The sequence below is a fragment of the Triplophysa rosa genome, linkage group LG7 (genome assembly GCF_024868665.1).
Source record: "Triplophysa rosa linkage group LG7, Trosa_1v2, whole genome shotgun sequence".
Taxonomy (NCBI): Eukaryota; Metazoa; Chordata; class Actinopteri; order Cypriniformes; family Nemacheilidae; genus Triplophysa; species Triplophysa rosa.
In genome coordinates, this window is record NC_079896.1 from 5,577,819 (window position 1) to 5,596,272 (window position 18,454).

The 18,454-nt window shown below is 37.4% G+C and overlaps 1 protein-coding gene across 8 annotated transcripts in view; it reads right to left on the bottom strand.

The window, feature by feature from the left end:
- Window positions 1–483: 483 nt before the first annotated feature.
- chl1b (cell adhesion molecule L1-like b) overlaps window positions 484–18,454 on the bottom strand; it is an 85,555-nt gene continuing 67,584 nt past the window's right edge. For 5 of the 8 annotated variants that reach the window (XM_057337678.1, XM_057337681.1, XM_057337679.1 and 2 more), the window contains 12 exons: window positions 17,734–17,953; window positions 15,736–15,851; window positions 15,320–15,524; window positions 14,665–14,787; window positions 10,966–11,142; window positions 9,381–9,410; window positions 8,219–8,293; window positions 7,004–7,111; window positions 5,158–5,322; window positions 4,726–4,857; window positions 3,115–3,187; window positions 484–1,893 (listed from right to left, as the gene is read on the bottom strand). In XM_057337678.1, coding sequence (XP_057193661.1) covers window positions 1,695–1,893; window positions 3,115–3,187; window positions 4,726–4,857; window positions 5,158–5,322; window positions 7,004–7,111; window positions 8,219–8,293; window positions 9,381–9,410; window positions 10,966–11,142; window positions 14,665–14,787; window positions 15,320–15,524; window positions 15,736–15,851; window positions 17,734–17,953 — 1,623 coding nt within the window. In that variant the 3' untranslated portion in view covers window positions 484–1,694. Of the gene's footprint in view, window positions 1,894–2,957; window positions 3,020–3,114; window positions 3,188–4,725; window positions 4,858–5,157; window positions 5,323–7,003; window positions 7,112–8,218; window positions 8,294–9,380; window positions 9,411–10,965; window positions 11,143–14,664; window positions 14,788–15,319; window positions 15,525–15,735; window positions 15,852–17,733; window positions 17,954–18,454 lie in introns of all 8 variants that reach the window. The other 3 variants (XM_057337682.1, XM_057337683.1, XM_057337684.1) reach the window with 3 other exon arrangements.

Sequence of the window (18,454 nt, forward strand, 5' to 3'; positions counted from 1 at the left end):
TTAAGACTGATTTTGTGGTCCAGGATCATATATATATTAGGGCTGTCAAATGATTAATCGCAATTAATCGCATCCAGAATAAAGGTTTGTGTTTACATAATATATATCTGTGTACTGTGCATATTTATTTTGTATTTATAAAGACAACACATACACATACTTGTCTATAAATTTTAAATGTATTAATTTATATTTACCCATAATTGAAATTGTAAATAAAAGTTTATTAATAGTTATATTTGATATTTTTCTTAAACATATTCATTTATGTGTATGTGTTTATAAATACAAAATTAATATGCACAGAACACCGGCATATATTATGTAAACACAAACTTTTATTCTGGATGCGATTAATCACGATTATTCGTTTGACAGCCCTAATATATACACGACTGAAATAAGGCCAAGATGACCAGACGTTAACTGACCTCGAGCTTTCAAAAGGAATAAAGCCATGACGGAGTCATCAAAGCCAGGACGGAGAAACAAATGATACAATTTAATGTCAAATCTGTGCACAAACCTCATTCAACAGCTTTAAACATGCAAACAGGATGTTTGTACAGAAACATTTCTTGAAAACAAAACTACACGTGTGGAGCCATTCTGATGAAATTCCGCTTTCTGGAGAACTTGGTTTGGAAACATGTGACCCAGTCTGTGAAAACCAAGCTAAAGTCTTTTTTTTGGCGAAAACATTCTGCGAAAATATAACCTTGATATCTTTAATACTGACCGAGCAAAGCCAAAGATTGAAATCATAGTGAAATGAATGACTGAAATCAAACTTTGATGCTCATTTTCTCCAAATTAGATCGTGAGACTTTTGCCTGGTCACTGGCTCACAAATTTATATTCAACGTAATTCAAAATGTCAACATGGACTTGTAGAATTCCAACCCTGTATCACATAACCAAACAATGTAATTTATCATGTCACACTTCCCAGTACATCAAGGCAAAAAGTGGTGTTTGTTTTTCAACCGTGTGTAAATTATATTTGCGTCTAATTAACATACTGCAATATTGGTTAGAAGCAGCGCTGTAATATAAATGTGGCTATGCGTCTCGTTAGTACAGCCTGAACCGTTAATTGACAGCGTCTTAATGTACAAAATGCTGAAAAGCATGTGAGACTGAGTGAGTCGACCCTTATTTTACCTTGCGCATTTTTGGATTCCAAGAGAAGGTGATTATTTAAGCAACAACTTTGTACACATAATAACCCACATTTAACGAATGCACAGTATACAGTATCTGAAATAGAAAACGTCAATAAAATTTGCCTCGAATGGAAAAATAAAAATACAAAGTTCATACCCTGACGTAAAACTCGCTTGGATGACACGAATGCAGAAGAAACCAGAAACGTGGGAATGTTCTCCTCTCGTAGGCCGTCGGAGTTCACGTTCACGAAAACAACGTTTCGGCAGCTCTGAGGATTTGATACATAAAAACACCCCACAAGTGTACACGACGGATGGTCGATCAGTTACAGTAGGCAAACCAAAACAAACTAAGCCTCGTACGTAAAATGATGTGAGTATGACTGAGAGTTTGACGATAACACATTAATTGCGAAAATGTCCTTCGGGTTCCATTACGCCGACGCTTTGCCGTTTCCTCCTCCTACTCCCTTCAGACTGACCTTTTGTGAGAGCTTGTCCGAGAAATTATTTGTCCGCGCTCCATTACGCCGTGCTCTGATTGTTTCCCTTGATTTCCATGGAGACCCTTTCCTTGCATCCGGAGTATTCGCCAATAAAGGAGCCGTCCTCGTTAAAGTGAGCGTCCTCTTCGCCGTAGTCCACCATGCTATCTCCGCTGTCTGCTTTCAAGTTGCCATTGAGGGAATGCTGGCTGCCTTTCAGCGGTTTCTCATCATTGTCGCTGTGTAAGACAGGGAGACACAGAACGTCACGACTGAGTCACACGGCTGTCTTTGGCTAATCCAATGTCACGACTTTGTTGGACACTTTTGGAGCAGGCTCTATAAGATGAGTTTAGATCTTCAAATCTTGTTTGTGACTTTTCCGCATTAGATGCACAATACTATATATTTACTTGGATAGGACGATGTTTTGTTAAGGGTTAGCTTACCCAAAAATGAAAACGATGTCATCGTTTACTCAACCTGTGTGACTTTCTTTCTTCCGCAGAACACAAAATATATTTTGAAGAACGTTGGTGACCGAACAGCGGCGGTACCCATTGATTGCATTGGTTTTGTGTAGAACACAATAGAAGTGAATGGGTACCGCCGTTGATCTGTGACATTCTTCAAAATAGCTTTTGTGTTCTGTGGGAGAAAGAAAGTCATACAGGTTTGAAATGACAAGGGGGTGAGTAAACGATGACAGAATTGTCATTTTTGGGTGAACTGTCACTTTAAAAGAGAAAACTCCAGTTTCAGACCGAAGTGCGTGTGCCTACAGAACCACAAACCCGACTAAAATCCGCTCATTTATGATTTATAACCACTTGTGCTCCATAAGTGCCTCAAAGAAAGTGCCTGCCATATGTGCCCTATTGAGCATGCATGAACCTGACTCGACCTTTAAGTGAAATCCCATTCTCAACACAAGTGCCGGGCGACTTCTTTCCAATTTATCATGAGCACTTGGATGATCTCAAAACAGCTCAATTTTGTAATTGTCACTACACATTTCTCTCCTCAAAGATTGTTATGAGTCCCTGAGAGATGAATGAAACAAGCCAAGATATTGCTGCCCTGGAGAGAAGTGCCTTTTAATTGATTTTCCCTCGTCCCTTGAAGATCATTGGACAGCTTTTTTGTTAACAATGATGTTTTCACTAGAAGCGGTTGTCGGTGATGTGCTACATGCGTAGCGTGAACGTCTAAGCTACTCACAAAGCACCACGTGAAACAGGAACACATCAATGGCATTGATGTGTGAACAACATTGTTTCTGTTGTTATTGTTTAGCACGTACTGTACGTGTGGCGGTTACTTTAGCTTGCTGCACGTCCAGAGCTCGGCCTGGTTTGGTGCTTGCTTTCAAACCAGAAAAAAAATGCACAAATTAAAAGGAAATAGTGTCAGAGGTTTCGCTATAGAGACTGTGAACGGTAGGTTTGGTCGTGAAATACCTGTATTCGCAAAAGGTGTCGTCGTTTATGCCCGGGGACTCCAGATCTGGGTGTAGATCCTCTTTTTCTTTCACTGAACAAAAGAAGAGAACATTGGCATTTTTCTTAGACTAACAAACATTTCGGACTTTGTAGTAAAATACATATAAAAGTATGGTTAATATGCAGATATAGTGTAATCGATTGAAGTGAGAATAAAATGCATATATTGTTAATACGTATGTGCAAAATAACCATTTTGTGTATACTGTATATACACATAGCAACCATGTTTTGTCGGATTTATTACATTTTGTATTACCACAGTTTGTCTACGAATATCATGGTTACACTTTGGTAAGTATAATATAACTACTGTAAATTTGTGGTTGCTCTGCTTTACTACATTACCATAGTTAAACATGTTTACTTTAGTAAAAATATGATGAATTTTCATAAGGGCTTTTATTGAGCTTAAGCACATAGGAATTTATAAGATGACTAAAATTTTCATTTCATATCAAGTATTTGATTTCTAACTTTTCGAATTGATTTTCGATTCCCAACCCTGGGTGCAATGCCTTTTTATATTCTAAAATTCGAAGGCATTTTTAACTTAACCTTATAATCAGAAGCGGAGAGCACTTAAGTATTTTTCAAGTTTTATTAGCGTGTTTTTACTTAAGAAAAATGTACTTTACGTCATTATATTGCATATATCATACTTTTCACTCCACTACATTTAAAAGTACTTGTTGGTTTTTTTACCTTTAATACTTAATTTTTACATTATTTTTGTATAATGTACTTAAGTACAAAAATCAAGCAATTTATTAAACATTTCACTCAAAAATTTCATTGAGTAAAAATAAGAAAGTATAGATTTTGAACGTACTTAAGTATTAAAGGTAAAACAACAACACAAAATGTATTTGTAAAATGTAAGCTAGTGGAAAACAGTATGATATATTCTTTATAATGTAGTAAAAAAAATTCCAAAGTAACACCAGTCTGATAAAGCACAGATACTGGAAAAATGTACTTGAGTAGTGTAAAAATCCTGAAGTACTGTCCGCCTCGAATCACAAACAGTTTTGCTTATACCTGGCGCTCCATTAAAATCTATTTTTTTGTTTAAGGAAAGAGCAGTACATTATATAAAAAGTTCTACAGCATTATGTGAATACAGCTCCTATTAACACATCTAAATGACTGGATTTGGCTCATGCTGTTTCTATGCAGTAATTACAAAACTTTCACAGTTCTAAAGATAACATGATTTAAGAGATTGGTAGTAGAATATTAAAAAATACAACAATTCCATACGCAGGACCCTTAAATCAAACCCAATTTGCAGCCCCCCAAAGAGAATGTTCAAAACGTTCTAAATATAAACGCATCAACACCTCTCATGCGTTACTGTGATCAAGGTGTGAATTTGATATTCAAAGTTTTTCTTTCTTTTTTCCGTGTGCATTTCTACTTCTCATTAAGCGTGTTTCTTTTCTCATTCTTGCAATCGCCATCGTTTAAGACATACCATCTGACTGTGTTCAGCTGACATTCACCAATTTCTCAGGTTTCTGCCATTTGTGACACCGGCATGGTCTGTTATTTCGTGCAAGAGAATACCTGAGTATTTTCCTCCTTTGTTCCGGTTGACGAAGCAGGCTATGAGAACGATGAGGGTGAGCAGCGCTATGGCGCACATGAGTCCGATGAACCAGCCCTGGTTGGAGATGCCACCGTGAATACTGGCCAAACCTGTGGGACACAAAACGCTCTCTTAACACTGGCAGAAAACACGTGACACTATGAGAGGCAACTCTAGAATGGAAATGTGCGGATATTAATATTAAACGGACAGACTGCTTGTCTAATTAATCAATGGCGGTGGCTGATAAAGGATAATTCTTCATTACACGTCCTCAGAACACATGCTCTTGGATGGACATGAAACACACCACGCATGATAATCGTATTATGAGATGTCGCTTGTACGCTTGATGAGATGGGGAGGGTTTTTTTGCTTCTCTGTTATCTCGGAGACTTTCTTCTCCTCACCTTTGGCCCTGGTCCTGATTACGTCTTCAAATATACTAGTAGAGTTATCAAGCCAGCTTTTAGTCAAAAGGCGCACTGTGTACTCAGTCCCGGGTTCAAGCCCTTCAATGATGTGGAAAGTCTTAGAAGAGTTTAGCGCGTCGGATATCTTCCAGTTACCTTCACCTATAAGACGCACATAGTGGGTGAGGTGATGTTAGTATTCCATGCTAGGAGATCTCTACTGCCTACAGATATATCGTCGCTGTTGGACTTAAAGCTTTTATCTCTTTTATCTGAGAAATGAAAAAACACTGTGCTGTTAAAAGTTGACAAGCTCTTATCAATACTTTTTATTGGCTAAATATTTGCAAGACAAACATGAAGGGTGTTGCCTCAAAAATAAACTGAAATAAGTTTCAAGTACTAGAATTATAATAATGAACAAAAACTAAGATGAAACTAAAATAAAAATTAATTCATATTTTATAGCAACATAAAAAATAAACAAATAAACGATAAAATGACAAAATGACAAAAGCAAATCCCAAAATTGCTGAAACTTTAACGAAAATAAACATGAAAACTAAAAATCAAAACGTAAAAGCTAATTTTAAATATGAATAAAAAAATATTACAACTATAACTCAAATAGAGATATGAGGATGTAGTCCGACAGCGACAACATTATAATCATTTACTGTTTGGCCCGCAATATACACTAACTCTAAATATTTAGTGGTACATCGTAATAAAAAGATATGTCAATGTTGTTACTTATAAATATATAGTATATTACAAAAAAGTTCAATTGAAGGCTGTGTTCGGAATGGAGTGCTAGTTTACTCATACTGACTTCATTCAAACGTTATATAAAACATATTATATAAACGCATTTAAAACTGTAATATTCTATATTAACACAATCACATTTCATGTTTAAATCAGTGAGGAAAAAACGCTTAACAGTGTTATAAAAAAATGTGTCACGAAGATGTAAAAAAACAGTTGATACTGTAGTTCAGTCGCACTACATGATTATCGTGAACAAAACGTCACCCGCAATATCATCACGATATATGTTTAAATAGTCAATGAACAATGCCATTAGTAAAATGTATCTTTAATTTTGTAAACACTTCATGGTATTATCATGATATCTATTGAAATTATAAATAAACAATGCTATTAGTCAAATTCATCTTAATTTTGTAAATAATTCACGGTAATATCACATTATCTATTGAAATTATAAATGAACAATGCTGTTTGTCAAATTAATCTTTAATTTTTTTGAGCTTTATCTTTTTCGGCCAGTGAATCACAGAAAGATTTTGTAACCACTGGTACATGAGTGTAAAACCGCCACCTATTATTTTGAAGTGTCAACCAGATGCTAGCTCTGAATTATTTACAAGGAGTCAAAATAATCATATGTTTAGTGATATCAATAATCACTGTTATTAATATCAATATTATTGTCAATGGCGTGATATTGTGACACCAGTTAAGTTGATTAATCACACTGGAAATATTAGGTCCGAGTCGACAAATAGCATTATGGGTACCATATTCCTTTCACTATATGCTGTGTAGCCCACAGCACATTTTGGAATATGTAGAAGGCAGTCTTTGAATGTAATGCATACAAAAATGATTGCATATTGTGAATAATATACAACCCACACATATAGTCATATAGTTTAGTATGCTAGTACGCCATTCCGAACACAGCATAATCTTGTACAAAAAAATCACAGAAGAACAATATGATTCAATAAAATATACTATATATTTATGTGACTATATTTTACTCTTTAGCATACTGAACAAGTGGCACTACAAAGAAACAGTAAGAGGGGCTTACGGTTGTTCATAAACGCAACATACAAGTCTGAATCCGTTTGCTCAGCGCCTGGAATCCAACTGATATTTGCAAAGTTGTGACTAACTGATGTGCTAATATTCAACGCAGCTGAGAGAGGAGAGAAATGACAGAGAGGGTTAGTCAATGACACAGCGCTGTTAGATATGATTCGCTTGTGTGGAACTACACAACAAATCTATGGTTAAAAATGTCATTCCGTCACATTACATGTTGGTGTGGCCGAACAGATCCTATAGCGCTGGAAACTCATCGATTTATTCACACCTCAAGGAAATTCACATGATGTAATGTAACAGCTAAATAAATAAAGTGAGGTTTTGTTTTTCTCAAATCGTCGGTAATTAAACGACTAATTAACAACCCCATGTAACAATGGGCTTATTAGTCTGGACGAAATGAAAAAAGAATGAGATTTTTTTCTCAAGTCTCATTCAAGAAACCAAACCTATTCGCTTCAGACAATTGCGACCGACACGTGCTTTCACCAGAGGTGTATCAATCACAGATCACTTGTATTTCCATCACCTTCAGGTGTAGCAATTAGGCGGACTGTTGTCTGCTGTCAAGACAGATTACCACACGTCTCAATCACCCGACACCGCCTCCTCATGCATAACATGCAAATGAAACACGTTTATTCTTAGACTTCTCTTTTCAGGAATCCGTCTGCACTGCAGGACTCCTGCGAACGACCTTTTCTAACCGTGACGCGTGTCCGTCCACCCCGTTATCTCAGAACCACAATAATCGCCATTGAGGTATAAAATATTGAGAGAGGTAGCAGCAGGTCTGGCGTTCGGCATCTGGCACCGCAGCGGGAGGAAGGAAACGTCTCGTCGAGTGCCTTGCAGGGTTAGTCCCTGGAAGCAAACTTAAGTGCTGAAATAGTCTGATCTGTGAATCCTAACAGCTTCCTCTTAGACACTTAGATGCCAGCATTCAAAGATCAACAGACCCAAGACTCACACCTTTACTGAAACACTGCTGCGAAACATCGGCGCTGCTTCCGTTCCCCTGATAATCCCCCGCTGAGCAGTTTGGGCCAAATATAGATCCCATTCTTAACCCAAGAAGGGTTTAACCTGCGACAATGTACTTGTGAAAGTGCCTCCAAAATTTACCAAATGGAACTTTATTCTTAGAAACTAATAAGAGAACATTTGTTGTAAGTGGACACTTTTGTGTTTTTAATACCTATGGAGGAAAGAGTTGCATTAGCCACAGGGGAAACAGTAGTTTTTCTTGAAGGAAACTGCGGGCCGGATTTTCCTGGAAAGAAAGTTTTTGAACAGTTTGCACTATTTCTACAATAGAGACTATGAACAGGTTATGGATTGCTACTAAAAATGATGTAGAAAATATTACTAAACAACTAAATGAAATACAAAAATGGTCTCTGTTAGATAAACTGAAGCACAACAATTATTTGATGGCATTGAAACAAACAGCGCAAATTAGCTTTAGATAACATAAAACACTGCGCATGCTGTTCATATTAAGATTGTAACTTAAAGGGATAGTTCAGCCAAACAAAAAAATCTGTCATCATTTATTCACCCTCATGTCATTCAAAACCTGTACGTGACTCTTTCTTCAGTAAAACACAAAAGAAGATATTTTGAGAAATGTGTCCGTGGTTGTGTGTCCATACAATGGAAGTCAATGGAGTCCAGTAGGGCTGCTCGATTATGACAAAAATCGTAATCACGATTATTTTGGCCAATATTGAGATCCCGATTATTTAACAAAATTACTCATTAACTTAACATTTTTTTTTTTTAACTTGGCTTTTAAACTGTGAATTCAACTGAAAAATAAATGTAAAGAAATAGCACAGCTGAACCACTGTAAAAGAAGAGGGTGCACTGTGGATGTGTACCACAAGAAAAGAGAGGATCCTTGCAAAATGGAATGCGGCACAATAATCGTTTTACCTCGACTATTTTGTTTTAGTAATTGCTGAAGGCCAAAATTGACGATTACGATTAATTTTCAATTAATTGCACAGCCCTAGAGTCCAGCGTTATTAACATTCTTCAAAATATCTTCTTTTGTGTTCTGCAAAAGAAAGTCACAAATGTTTGGAATGACAAGGATTAAATAATTCTCATTTTTGTGTAAACTATCCATTAACAACTACCCATGAAAGACCTATACAGTACTACCTACTAGCTTCAATACATCAAGCTATGATTGGCTAACACACCAATACCAGAAATGCACACTACACTGCTCTACGAATATGATTCCCACGTGCATTCTTCTACAAGTACTACAGTACAGAACTAGTTTGGTACTCTAGTCTACAGTACTACGGCACTATTTCTAGAGCTTAAGAGAAGAGAAGACTTCATACTGATGTTGAAAGAGGCCACATCTGTTGAAGCTGGTAAAACAAAAGCAATAAAGCGGTGAAACAGACATATTACAAAGACAACGGGAATTGAAATCACGACAGCTTTAGTTCAGATACGTTTCAAGTGACAGCGGTGCCTGCTGCCAAACATTCAGCAAGAGTGCAACAGCGAGAAGCATGGAAACCATTTAAAAATATGAGGTCATACTTTTAAATGTCAAAATGTGATACACACAAGATACAGAGGCTGAAGCTATCGTTTGTTACGCGCTTTGCTGTATTAACGGTGAAATAAAGCATGTTTTTAGTTTCAAACACATATTTTCACAGTGCCATGGTAATACCACGTTGATATATACAGTGCACTGGAATTGATACGTTCCTGTCACATTCCTGTAGCTTATGAGGTGGAGCATTGCATCAGCATCACGAAGATTATGGGTTCGATTCCCAGGGTACACACATACTCATAAAAAAAATGTATATCTTAAAGCTGCCACATGCATAAATATAAAAAAGCTAAGGTGATGAACACAGAGAAAGATATTTGGAAGAATGCTTGTAACCAAACAGTTCTTGGCCACCATTGACCCCCATAGAAGGAAAAATGTCTTTATAAATGTCAAAAGAAGATTCTAGGAAAGCAAACAGTTCTGGGGCACTTCTGACTTTCGTTGTTATTTTTCCTACTATGGTGGTCAATGGTGGCCAAGAACTGTTTGGTTACAAACATTCTTCCAAATATCTTTCTCTGTGTTCATCAGAATATAGAATTTGGGGGTGAGTAAATGAAGAAAGAATTTTTATTTTGGGGTGAACTGTCCCTTTAAATCTGAAAATGGAATTAACATAAAACAGTAACAAACTATCATTCTCCTATCGTTGTAGATGCTGTATATATCTGCAGCTTTACTTTTAATCAGACTTTCTGAAAGGAACACTTTTTTTCTCTCAGAGCACACCCGTCATGATATCTCCTTCTACATCAGAGCAGTCATTTATTTTCTTGACTGTTTTCTTTAGCTCTACAGTATTGGTATTACACCTCGGGATTTTCGTCTTGATCAAATGTCTTCTGAAATCCAGTTTCCTGCGCGAATCCTCAGTCAAACGGAAATAAACCGCAATTTATCAACAATCTGTTAACCACCCGTGATAAGTCTCCGTGAACCATTACTCAAGACAAGTATGCTGCAAATTCACTCTTGTGTTGTTTCCTTTGATCATTTCTTTCATGTTGATTAGCACCTTACGTCTGGAATAATAACTATATTGCGTCCCCAAAGACAACACATTCTTTTTTGCTTCCTTTTCTCAAGATTATACCCCCAAATCAATAAGCGCTCGGTCTTCCGAGACAGTGATGAATGCGAGTCGGTCGCATTCCGTTATGATATTGTTTAGCCGTAAAGAAATGCTTAGATGGGCGTATGAAAAGCTATGTGAAATGGTAGGTCGAATTAATGTCCCCGGGTCGATGCCCATAACAACTGCAACTTGGTCATCCATGTCAAAGCGCCGAGCTTCTGTCCTCTGAACTGCCAAAAGCCGACCCCATCCCTGAGCTGCAGTTAGCCGTACTTACTCGCTTCGGGGACTGTGGTGCACTCTTCGCTGGCCGCCGGGCCGCAGCCCACCCGCGTGCAGCTCTGCAGATAGAACTTGTATCTGCTCAGCGCTTCCAAGTCCTGGAGGTGCAACTTATTGCTGTCTGCAGAGATGTTCAGGGTCATCAAAGGACCAACTTCCTCCGTGTCGTTTACTAAAGAGGAGAAGGAAAAACAGGTTAGACGTATGAAGTGAATTTCAGGCATGCTGTATTTAGCCTGCATTTAGTCTTTGAAGGACATTTTTCTATTAAAAAAGCACAGCTATTGGCCATTCGGCATCCATGAGTGGAATGATCTATATTTAAGTCTAAATGACCAGAATGTAATATATTAAAAGCCATAGGTGATCACTGATTCACTATATTGGGCTCAGTGCTGTGTTTGTATCTCAGCTGAACTGGCTTCAGGAAGGTCACAGCATGGAAATGTCAGATGCGATGCATCATCCGGAGGTCAAATTCAGATTCACCCACTGACAGTTCGCACCAGGGTTGTCACAATATTAAAATGTGAGTAGTGGACACCACTACCAGTGAAATCTCACATTCCATCAATACCACAGCACATACTGCAACTATTTAAAAAAGTAATAAATACGGTAAATATGTTGTATCTGTAGTGCAGTGGGCTGTTCAGACGCACAAGAGCTGTTGGCTAATCGACACAGGTTTGAGATAGACCTAGTATATATCGCTTATATACAGTGTTGGGTAAGTTACTCTGAAAAAGTAATGAATTACTAGTTACTAATGACATATTCAATAGTGTAATTAGATTACTGTACAAATTACTCTCTCTGAAAAGTATTTAATTACTTATTACTTTCTATATCCTACATCAACCTTGATTAGTTCAGTGATTCAAGGATAGACATGAAACGGCTCCTAATTCATTCAAATAAATAATATAAAACTACATAAAGTACTGACCAAAGTATTACAAATGTGAGAATTATATATTAAAGCACGGATTCTAAAGTTAGACTCTGAATTTTGATGTCAATTCCACTATCGCACACACATATATTACACACAGTATTTAGTTTCATTACATCAAAAGTAACTGTAATTAAATTACAGGGAAAATAAGAGTAATCCCTTACTTTACTTTTTCAAGGGAAAATTAATTAAATTACAGTAACTAATTACTTAGTAACTAATTACACCCAACACTGCTTATATATATTAGGGCTGTCACGAGATCAGTTTTTCACTACACGGTTTTTGTGGCCAAAGAATTCGCGATGGTGATTTTATCACGGTATTTGTTGGAACGTGTGGATTTTTTATCAATTATGATAGCAGTGAAGTTCTTCTTTAATATTGTTTATTTTGTGTTTTGTCTGTTATTTGGTATGTGTATGGAGGCAGAGAGACCATTTGTAACCATTGTGACTCTTAAGGCAATTTTTTGTGTTACGGTATGTGTATAACACAATATTGTTAAATCATGGGTTTCGATATTACGGTTATTGTCGAAATATTGTGATATATAAGATATAGTATGTTGTGACATAGTATATTGTACATACACACAATAACATACAGCAGCATTGTTCCATTTTTCCAAGTGATTATTCAAGTAAACAGTCATAAAGTAAACTAAAATTAGGCGCATTAAATGGCTCACATTTTTATTTTGTCAATATTGTTGTTTGATTAACATTAACAACACACTGTTATAAACAGCAGCACGTCTATTAAGCTGCATTTACACTGCAAGGTCTAATGCACTGATCTGATTTTTTTTCTTTTTTCGCCTGTTTACCTCACCCAACAAACCAAATACGTTTACATTATTTCGTACCAGGCAGGCATTCTGACAAAGGGTACATCAGACCATTTACAAACGCAGAACACATTTGTGCAGCACTCGAAATAAACAGCTGCAGGTTCGAGTCCCTTTTTATTCCAGTAGGATCCTGTTTCTCTCCAAATAAAAATACAAATAAACAATACACAAAACAGATTTTTGAATCCTAAACAAGTAATTTCCAACATGCGAGGTGTTAACTGTACGATTCCAGCGTGGCTTGATCTGGCTGCGTGCCATATGGGCGATGGCACTTTAATCCCAATTGCTATTTTCCATTTGACGAGTGCAGCTGCGTGCCCTCTCGCAGACGTTTTACACGCCGCTTTCTTCGAGGGGACTTCAGCCAGCCCACTTCAAAGGGAGCACAACGGTTTCTGCAAGCTCTCCCGAGGAAAACGTCCCTTTGATTCGCAAGCTGACACTTGGCCTCAGCGATCAGCCTCAGCATCAAACACAATTAGCTGACGAGACCTCCCATAGTCAGCTTGCTCATCATTCCTGCCAGGATCTGGTAGCGTGAGGAGCAGTGCTCTACTGAGATGTGATGCGTGTCGGACGTGGGGTCAGAGCCTCGTTCTGGCGCTCTTTAGATCCTGATGGTTTCATAAATGTCTATACCATGATCTCTGGTCAACCTATGTGCTATGATCAAGATGTTCAGATTTGATATTTGCAACCAATTTCTTGCAACCAAGTGTATTTTGTTCTGTGTACACTTCCTCCCAGAGGCGAGAAATAATTTGCAAAGTTTAGGGGGAGGACATATTATAAAACTTATTAGCTTTGCCTATAAATTTTAATTATGTGGTATGACATTCTGTCTCGGGACACTGGTAACTAGCCAAAGTTAAGCAAGGGGCCTTACTGCTCAACATCGGAATGCAAAAACAACACAACAAAACACAAAAACACAACAAAACATTGTGTCACTTGATTGGATAGTTAACTGCTCGATCAGCCAATGCCCTGATTTCGGGCGGGTTTACATTTTGATTAAACAATGGAGGGAGAATAATGGAAGTGTTTAGAAAATTATGTTTTTCAACCCAGATGCAGCACGAAATTCTGTCTGAAGTTGCGAAGGTGTGTAAAGGCAGAGAAATCCCATCACACGTTCAACCTCTTAGAAAACCACCCACAATCTCTTGATATTCTCAGCTTCGCAGTGTTTCTTGTTTCAACATGTCGTGCCGTTAACCTTCTGCGTTTATACAATCAGTTGCGTTACTCTCTGTAAATTCTAATTAAAACCCGAGTATACGACCAATCGCATGCAGAAAATGATTTCTTAATTCACGAGTGCATCTTTAATTTTGTATAATGGGACAGTATAATAAAAACAAGCAAATTAAGTGAGGCAACTTAAACAACTCTAGGTAATTGTTTTCCATAAATCATTTAGTAAATACACCATACAACTGAGTTTTACAGAGTTCCTTCACAGTATATTCACGACGCCGTGGAGTCTCTGATGAATGGAAGACTGCTGCCACCCTTGTAGAAGATGGCACAACAATATCTCCTAGTGGCAAGATTTAGGCATTGCTCGACGTAATGAGTGAACCATTAAAGGACGCTCTGCTGTTTTCAGACATCTGCATCATGGGGAACATGGTGTCATAAAACGTAGTCTGGCCCATGGCTCTGAATGACACTGAAACCTCTAACTGCATTAGCATTATATTTTTTAATCTAAGAACACTATATAATGTCTTGTAATGTTCCAGTGCCACGGGCCATGTCGTAAACGAGACACAAGAAAAGCTGTTTACTAGCACCCGTCCGCAAAGCCTTCGCAGCATGCTTCAGATTTTTATGACGGTTGTTATGAACAAAATGAAAAAGTGATGTTCACGTACTTAGCTGATATTGGAGGATGTAGCCAATAAGAACGCCATTTGCGTCAATGGGAGGAGACCAGGTCAAGATCACCTTGTGTTTTTGGATGTTTGTAGCTCTGAAAGAAACCACTTGACCGGGAACTAAAAGTAAGAGAGACAGAATGAATAAAGATTTTAATTTCTTTAAAACTAATTTCTTTAAAAACGTTTCACAAACATTTGAAAAACCTTTAAATAAAGTTCCAATTACTACACGTTTAGGTGGGACATTGAAAAATTATATTAAAATGTATAGACGGTTTTATCTTAACAACATAAACCAATGTTACTTCGCATGTGCACTTTTGTGACCCCAACTGAACTTCCGGTACACTTTCACATACAATCGAGCGCCTGTAGATTATTTCTGATAACAATCAAAAGAAACCGAGAAGAACCGTTACTTGCTTCATGCTTTCGACTGAAAGTAGTATTCCTTTATTACTCATTTTACAGAGCATTTGATTGAAAAAACAAACAAAGAGTGCTAGATGAGTCATATGTTTTTATCTCTAAAGATGAGCATAGAGACAAGCATTTAAAATGAAAACCACTACCCTACCTCATGTATTACTCACAAAACCAAGTGTATTATTTTTAGCTCAAAAGTTCACCGGGTCTCCTTCTCACTCACCTCCCTCTAGAGTTTTGAAACTGACCGGGTGACTTCCAGGTCCATTTCCTCTGCCGTTAAAGGCCATGACGATGAGGCTGTATTCAGAGAACGGCCTTAGACCTGTTACCACCGCATGGGTCCTCTCTTCAGAAAATGTCAGGGTATGTTTGTCACCGTGTGTTTTCTTCGAGTCCAAAAGGCTGCGCAGCCTCCACCAGCTCACCTGCAGCACGCAAACACTTATGAGGCACGTTGGAGAAATATGGATGAGAAAGCAAGCACGCAGTGGCACCTTCTCTGTCTTTCGGCGCTAATTATGATATAGAACACATGCGGATGCTTCTGACGGCTCGCTGGGAGACGAGGAGCTGCAAGGTCACAAAAGGAGTCTTTTAAACTGAGGCTTAAACGAACAAATGTTGGTGACGAATTACCCTATAGCCCCCCAGATGTCCATGGAGTTTGTCCTTGTGAACGTGGGCCCATCTGACCTTCACCACGGTGTTGTTCATCACCTCCGCGCTTACGTCCTCTGGAGCTGCTGAGGGAACTGTGGAAAACCGGCAAATGCAAAAACATCACAAATAGCTTCACTGTACGCTACAGCCACCTTACTGAAATTACACTTGTTCTACATGAGGATAATGTCTGTGAATTAGATTCAGCCGTATCCACGGCATAAGGATGTAGAAATGTAATTTTGTGGGTAATCATGGGGAAAAACAGTGGCGGGGTAAGAGTTGTTTACATGGAGTTATGGACTACGGTATTGTTTTTACGATTTGTAACTGCATTTCGTTCACCTCGCAAATTGCCTACGCAATGTTATTTACCCTACCGAATCTAAATAATCTATATAAACAAAACGCCACACACAGGATCACGGATAGGGTACGCAGACACCGACTAAAGGAAGAGAGTTGATTATGTGGAATAAATCCAGGCAAACAGTTTTGTTGGGAAGCTACAAGCTACTAAAGGAGTTACTGTGAGATACATTTTTGCTACAATATACGCCCCTAACAAATAGTAGCTAACTAAATTAAAGCTATTAAAAGCAGCAATCTGTAACTTTTTCAGTTAAGAATAAACAAAACTCAGTTATTAAGCATGTACATTAAAACAGTGTTCGAACTCTTAACCTCAAATCTCAACTTTGAGCTTACAATGAAGTTGAGTTGTTGGGTACGATTTCGTAGGAATTTGACTTCAAATGTAAAGATAAGTACGTAAAGTAACCTGCAATTTTATGTTTCAAACCGAAATGGCGATTAAGAGGCAAAAGTTATGGATTGCAGCTGTAATATTGCAATACATATTTTTAATATATGACTTTTTGGTTTTATAATTTAGAACTTCTGGAACAAAAATCAATCGGGGTGAGAATGTAGAAAGTAATACGCAAATTTACACACAAAAACAATTTGTATGAGACTAAAAAAAGTAGCTTACTGGAAAAGCTTTAACATTTTAAATAAATTGACATACTAAATGTTTTTAAAGGGATAGTTCACTCAAAAATCAAAAAATATTTTATAATTTACTCACCCCCATATAAAACATGTCTATAAACACGTCACAAAAGAGGATATGCAGCACAAAAGAAGATATTTTGAGGAATGTCTAATTGGATAGAAGTCAATGGGGTCCAATGTGTTTGATTACCAACATTCTTCAAAATATCTTAGTTTGTGTTCAGCAGAAGAAAGAAAGACATACAGGTTTAGAATGACAGAATTTCCATTTTTGCGTGAACTATCGCTTTACGCCGATGAAGCAAAGCTATTTTTAGTTAGTTACTCCCCATCACACTAAGATAAGAAAGACCTAAAAGACAGGAACTATGAATGAGGAAAGGGAACTAAAGCAAGCACACTGCACTGAGTCATAGTGACCTGAGATAACATCAGGAGGGCAACTCCAAAAGAAAACTGAAGGCAAGAGAATAATTAGAGTCGAAACGTAAATAGCTCACAGCCATGATAACATTTCATTTGTCAGTCCGTGGATGACTACAAAGACTCCGAGTAAGGAAATCGTTCCCCCTCGTGCAATTTAATATCCTCAATAAAGTAAAACAAATCGGCGTATCAGTGCCACCGTTTGGATATTGTGTAAAGGCGAGACGACATTTCATCTGCCCGTTCTGCCCTGTAGCTTTGTTGATATTCTCGTCACACGTGTAGTGCACTTCGCTGGAAGGGGGCGGGTTCCTGTTTACAGGGCATTGCTTATTTGCAATGAAACAAGACCCGTACAGAAGGAGAAAAGGTTAAAAAAAGCGACGTCTTTCAAAATCTTCACCTGCTTTGTATGCTCTCAAACACGAGTGATACTTTGACAGTGAGGGAAACGTCAATAGCGTTGCCTTATTTGAATGCATATGCTCATCTCCACCACTCACACACAATAGAGGTTGTTAGTCTACTCACAATCCTCTCCAGAGTATGCGGTTATTATTTTGGGGTCCGGGCCCCAACCGGCGTGGTTCTTGGCCTGAATTTTGATCTCGTAAAGGACGAACGTTGGGGTGTTTTTAACAACAAACGAGTGCCTCTTTATGATGTGTTCCACCCAGTCTTCGGTTCCTTGTCTTCGGTAGCTAACTTTATACTCCAAACCCGGTCCATTGTGTTCGATGGGTGACAATGGCTGTGATAAGAGAACAAAGAGCTCAGTTAACTTGTATTAGGTCACTTTATATATTATATATATTTGTATTAGGGCTGTAAAATCGATTAATCGTGATTAATTGATTCCAAAATAAATGTTTGTTTACATGATTTGTGTTTGTGCCTTGTATATTTATATGTATATATGAATACACAAACATACATGTATATATTAAAGAAATATGTTAAAAATATATTTATATTTATACATAATATAAACTATATTTGAATATGAATGTATATATGAAGAGTTTGGTTCCAAAATGAGATAAAAAAAAATCAAAAATTATGTTAATTAATATCAATTATAGTAAATTAATATCAATCAAACTGCAGTTGGTTTGTTTTGATTTAAGCCATAATATCTCAAAAAATACAGCTAACTAACACAATTAAACACAGCAAAAACATGATAACATAATACAAAACATGATTTTTGAACATTTTTAAAAACGGAGTTATCTCATTTTGGAACCAAACT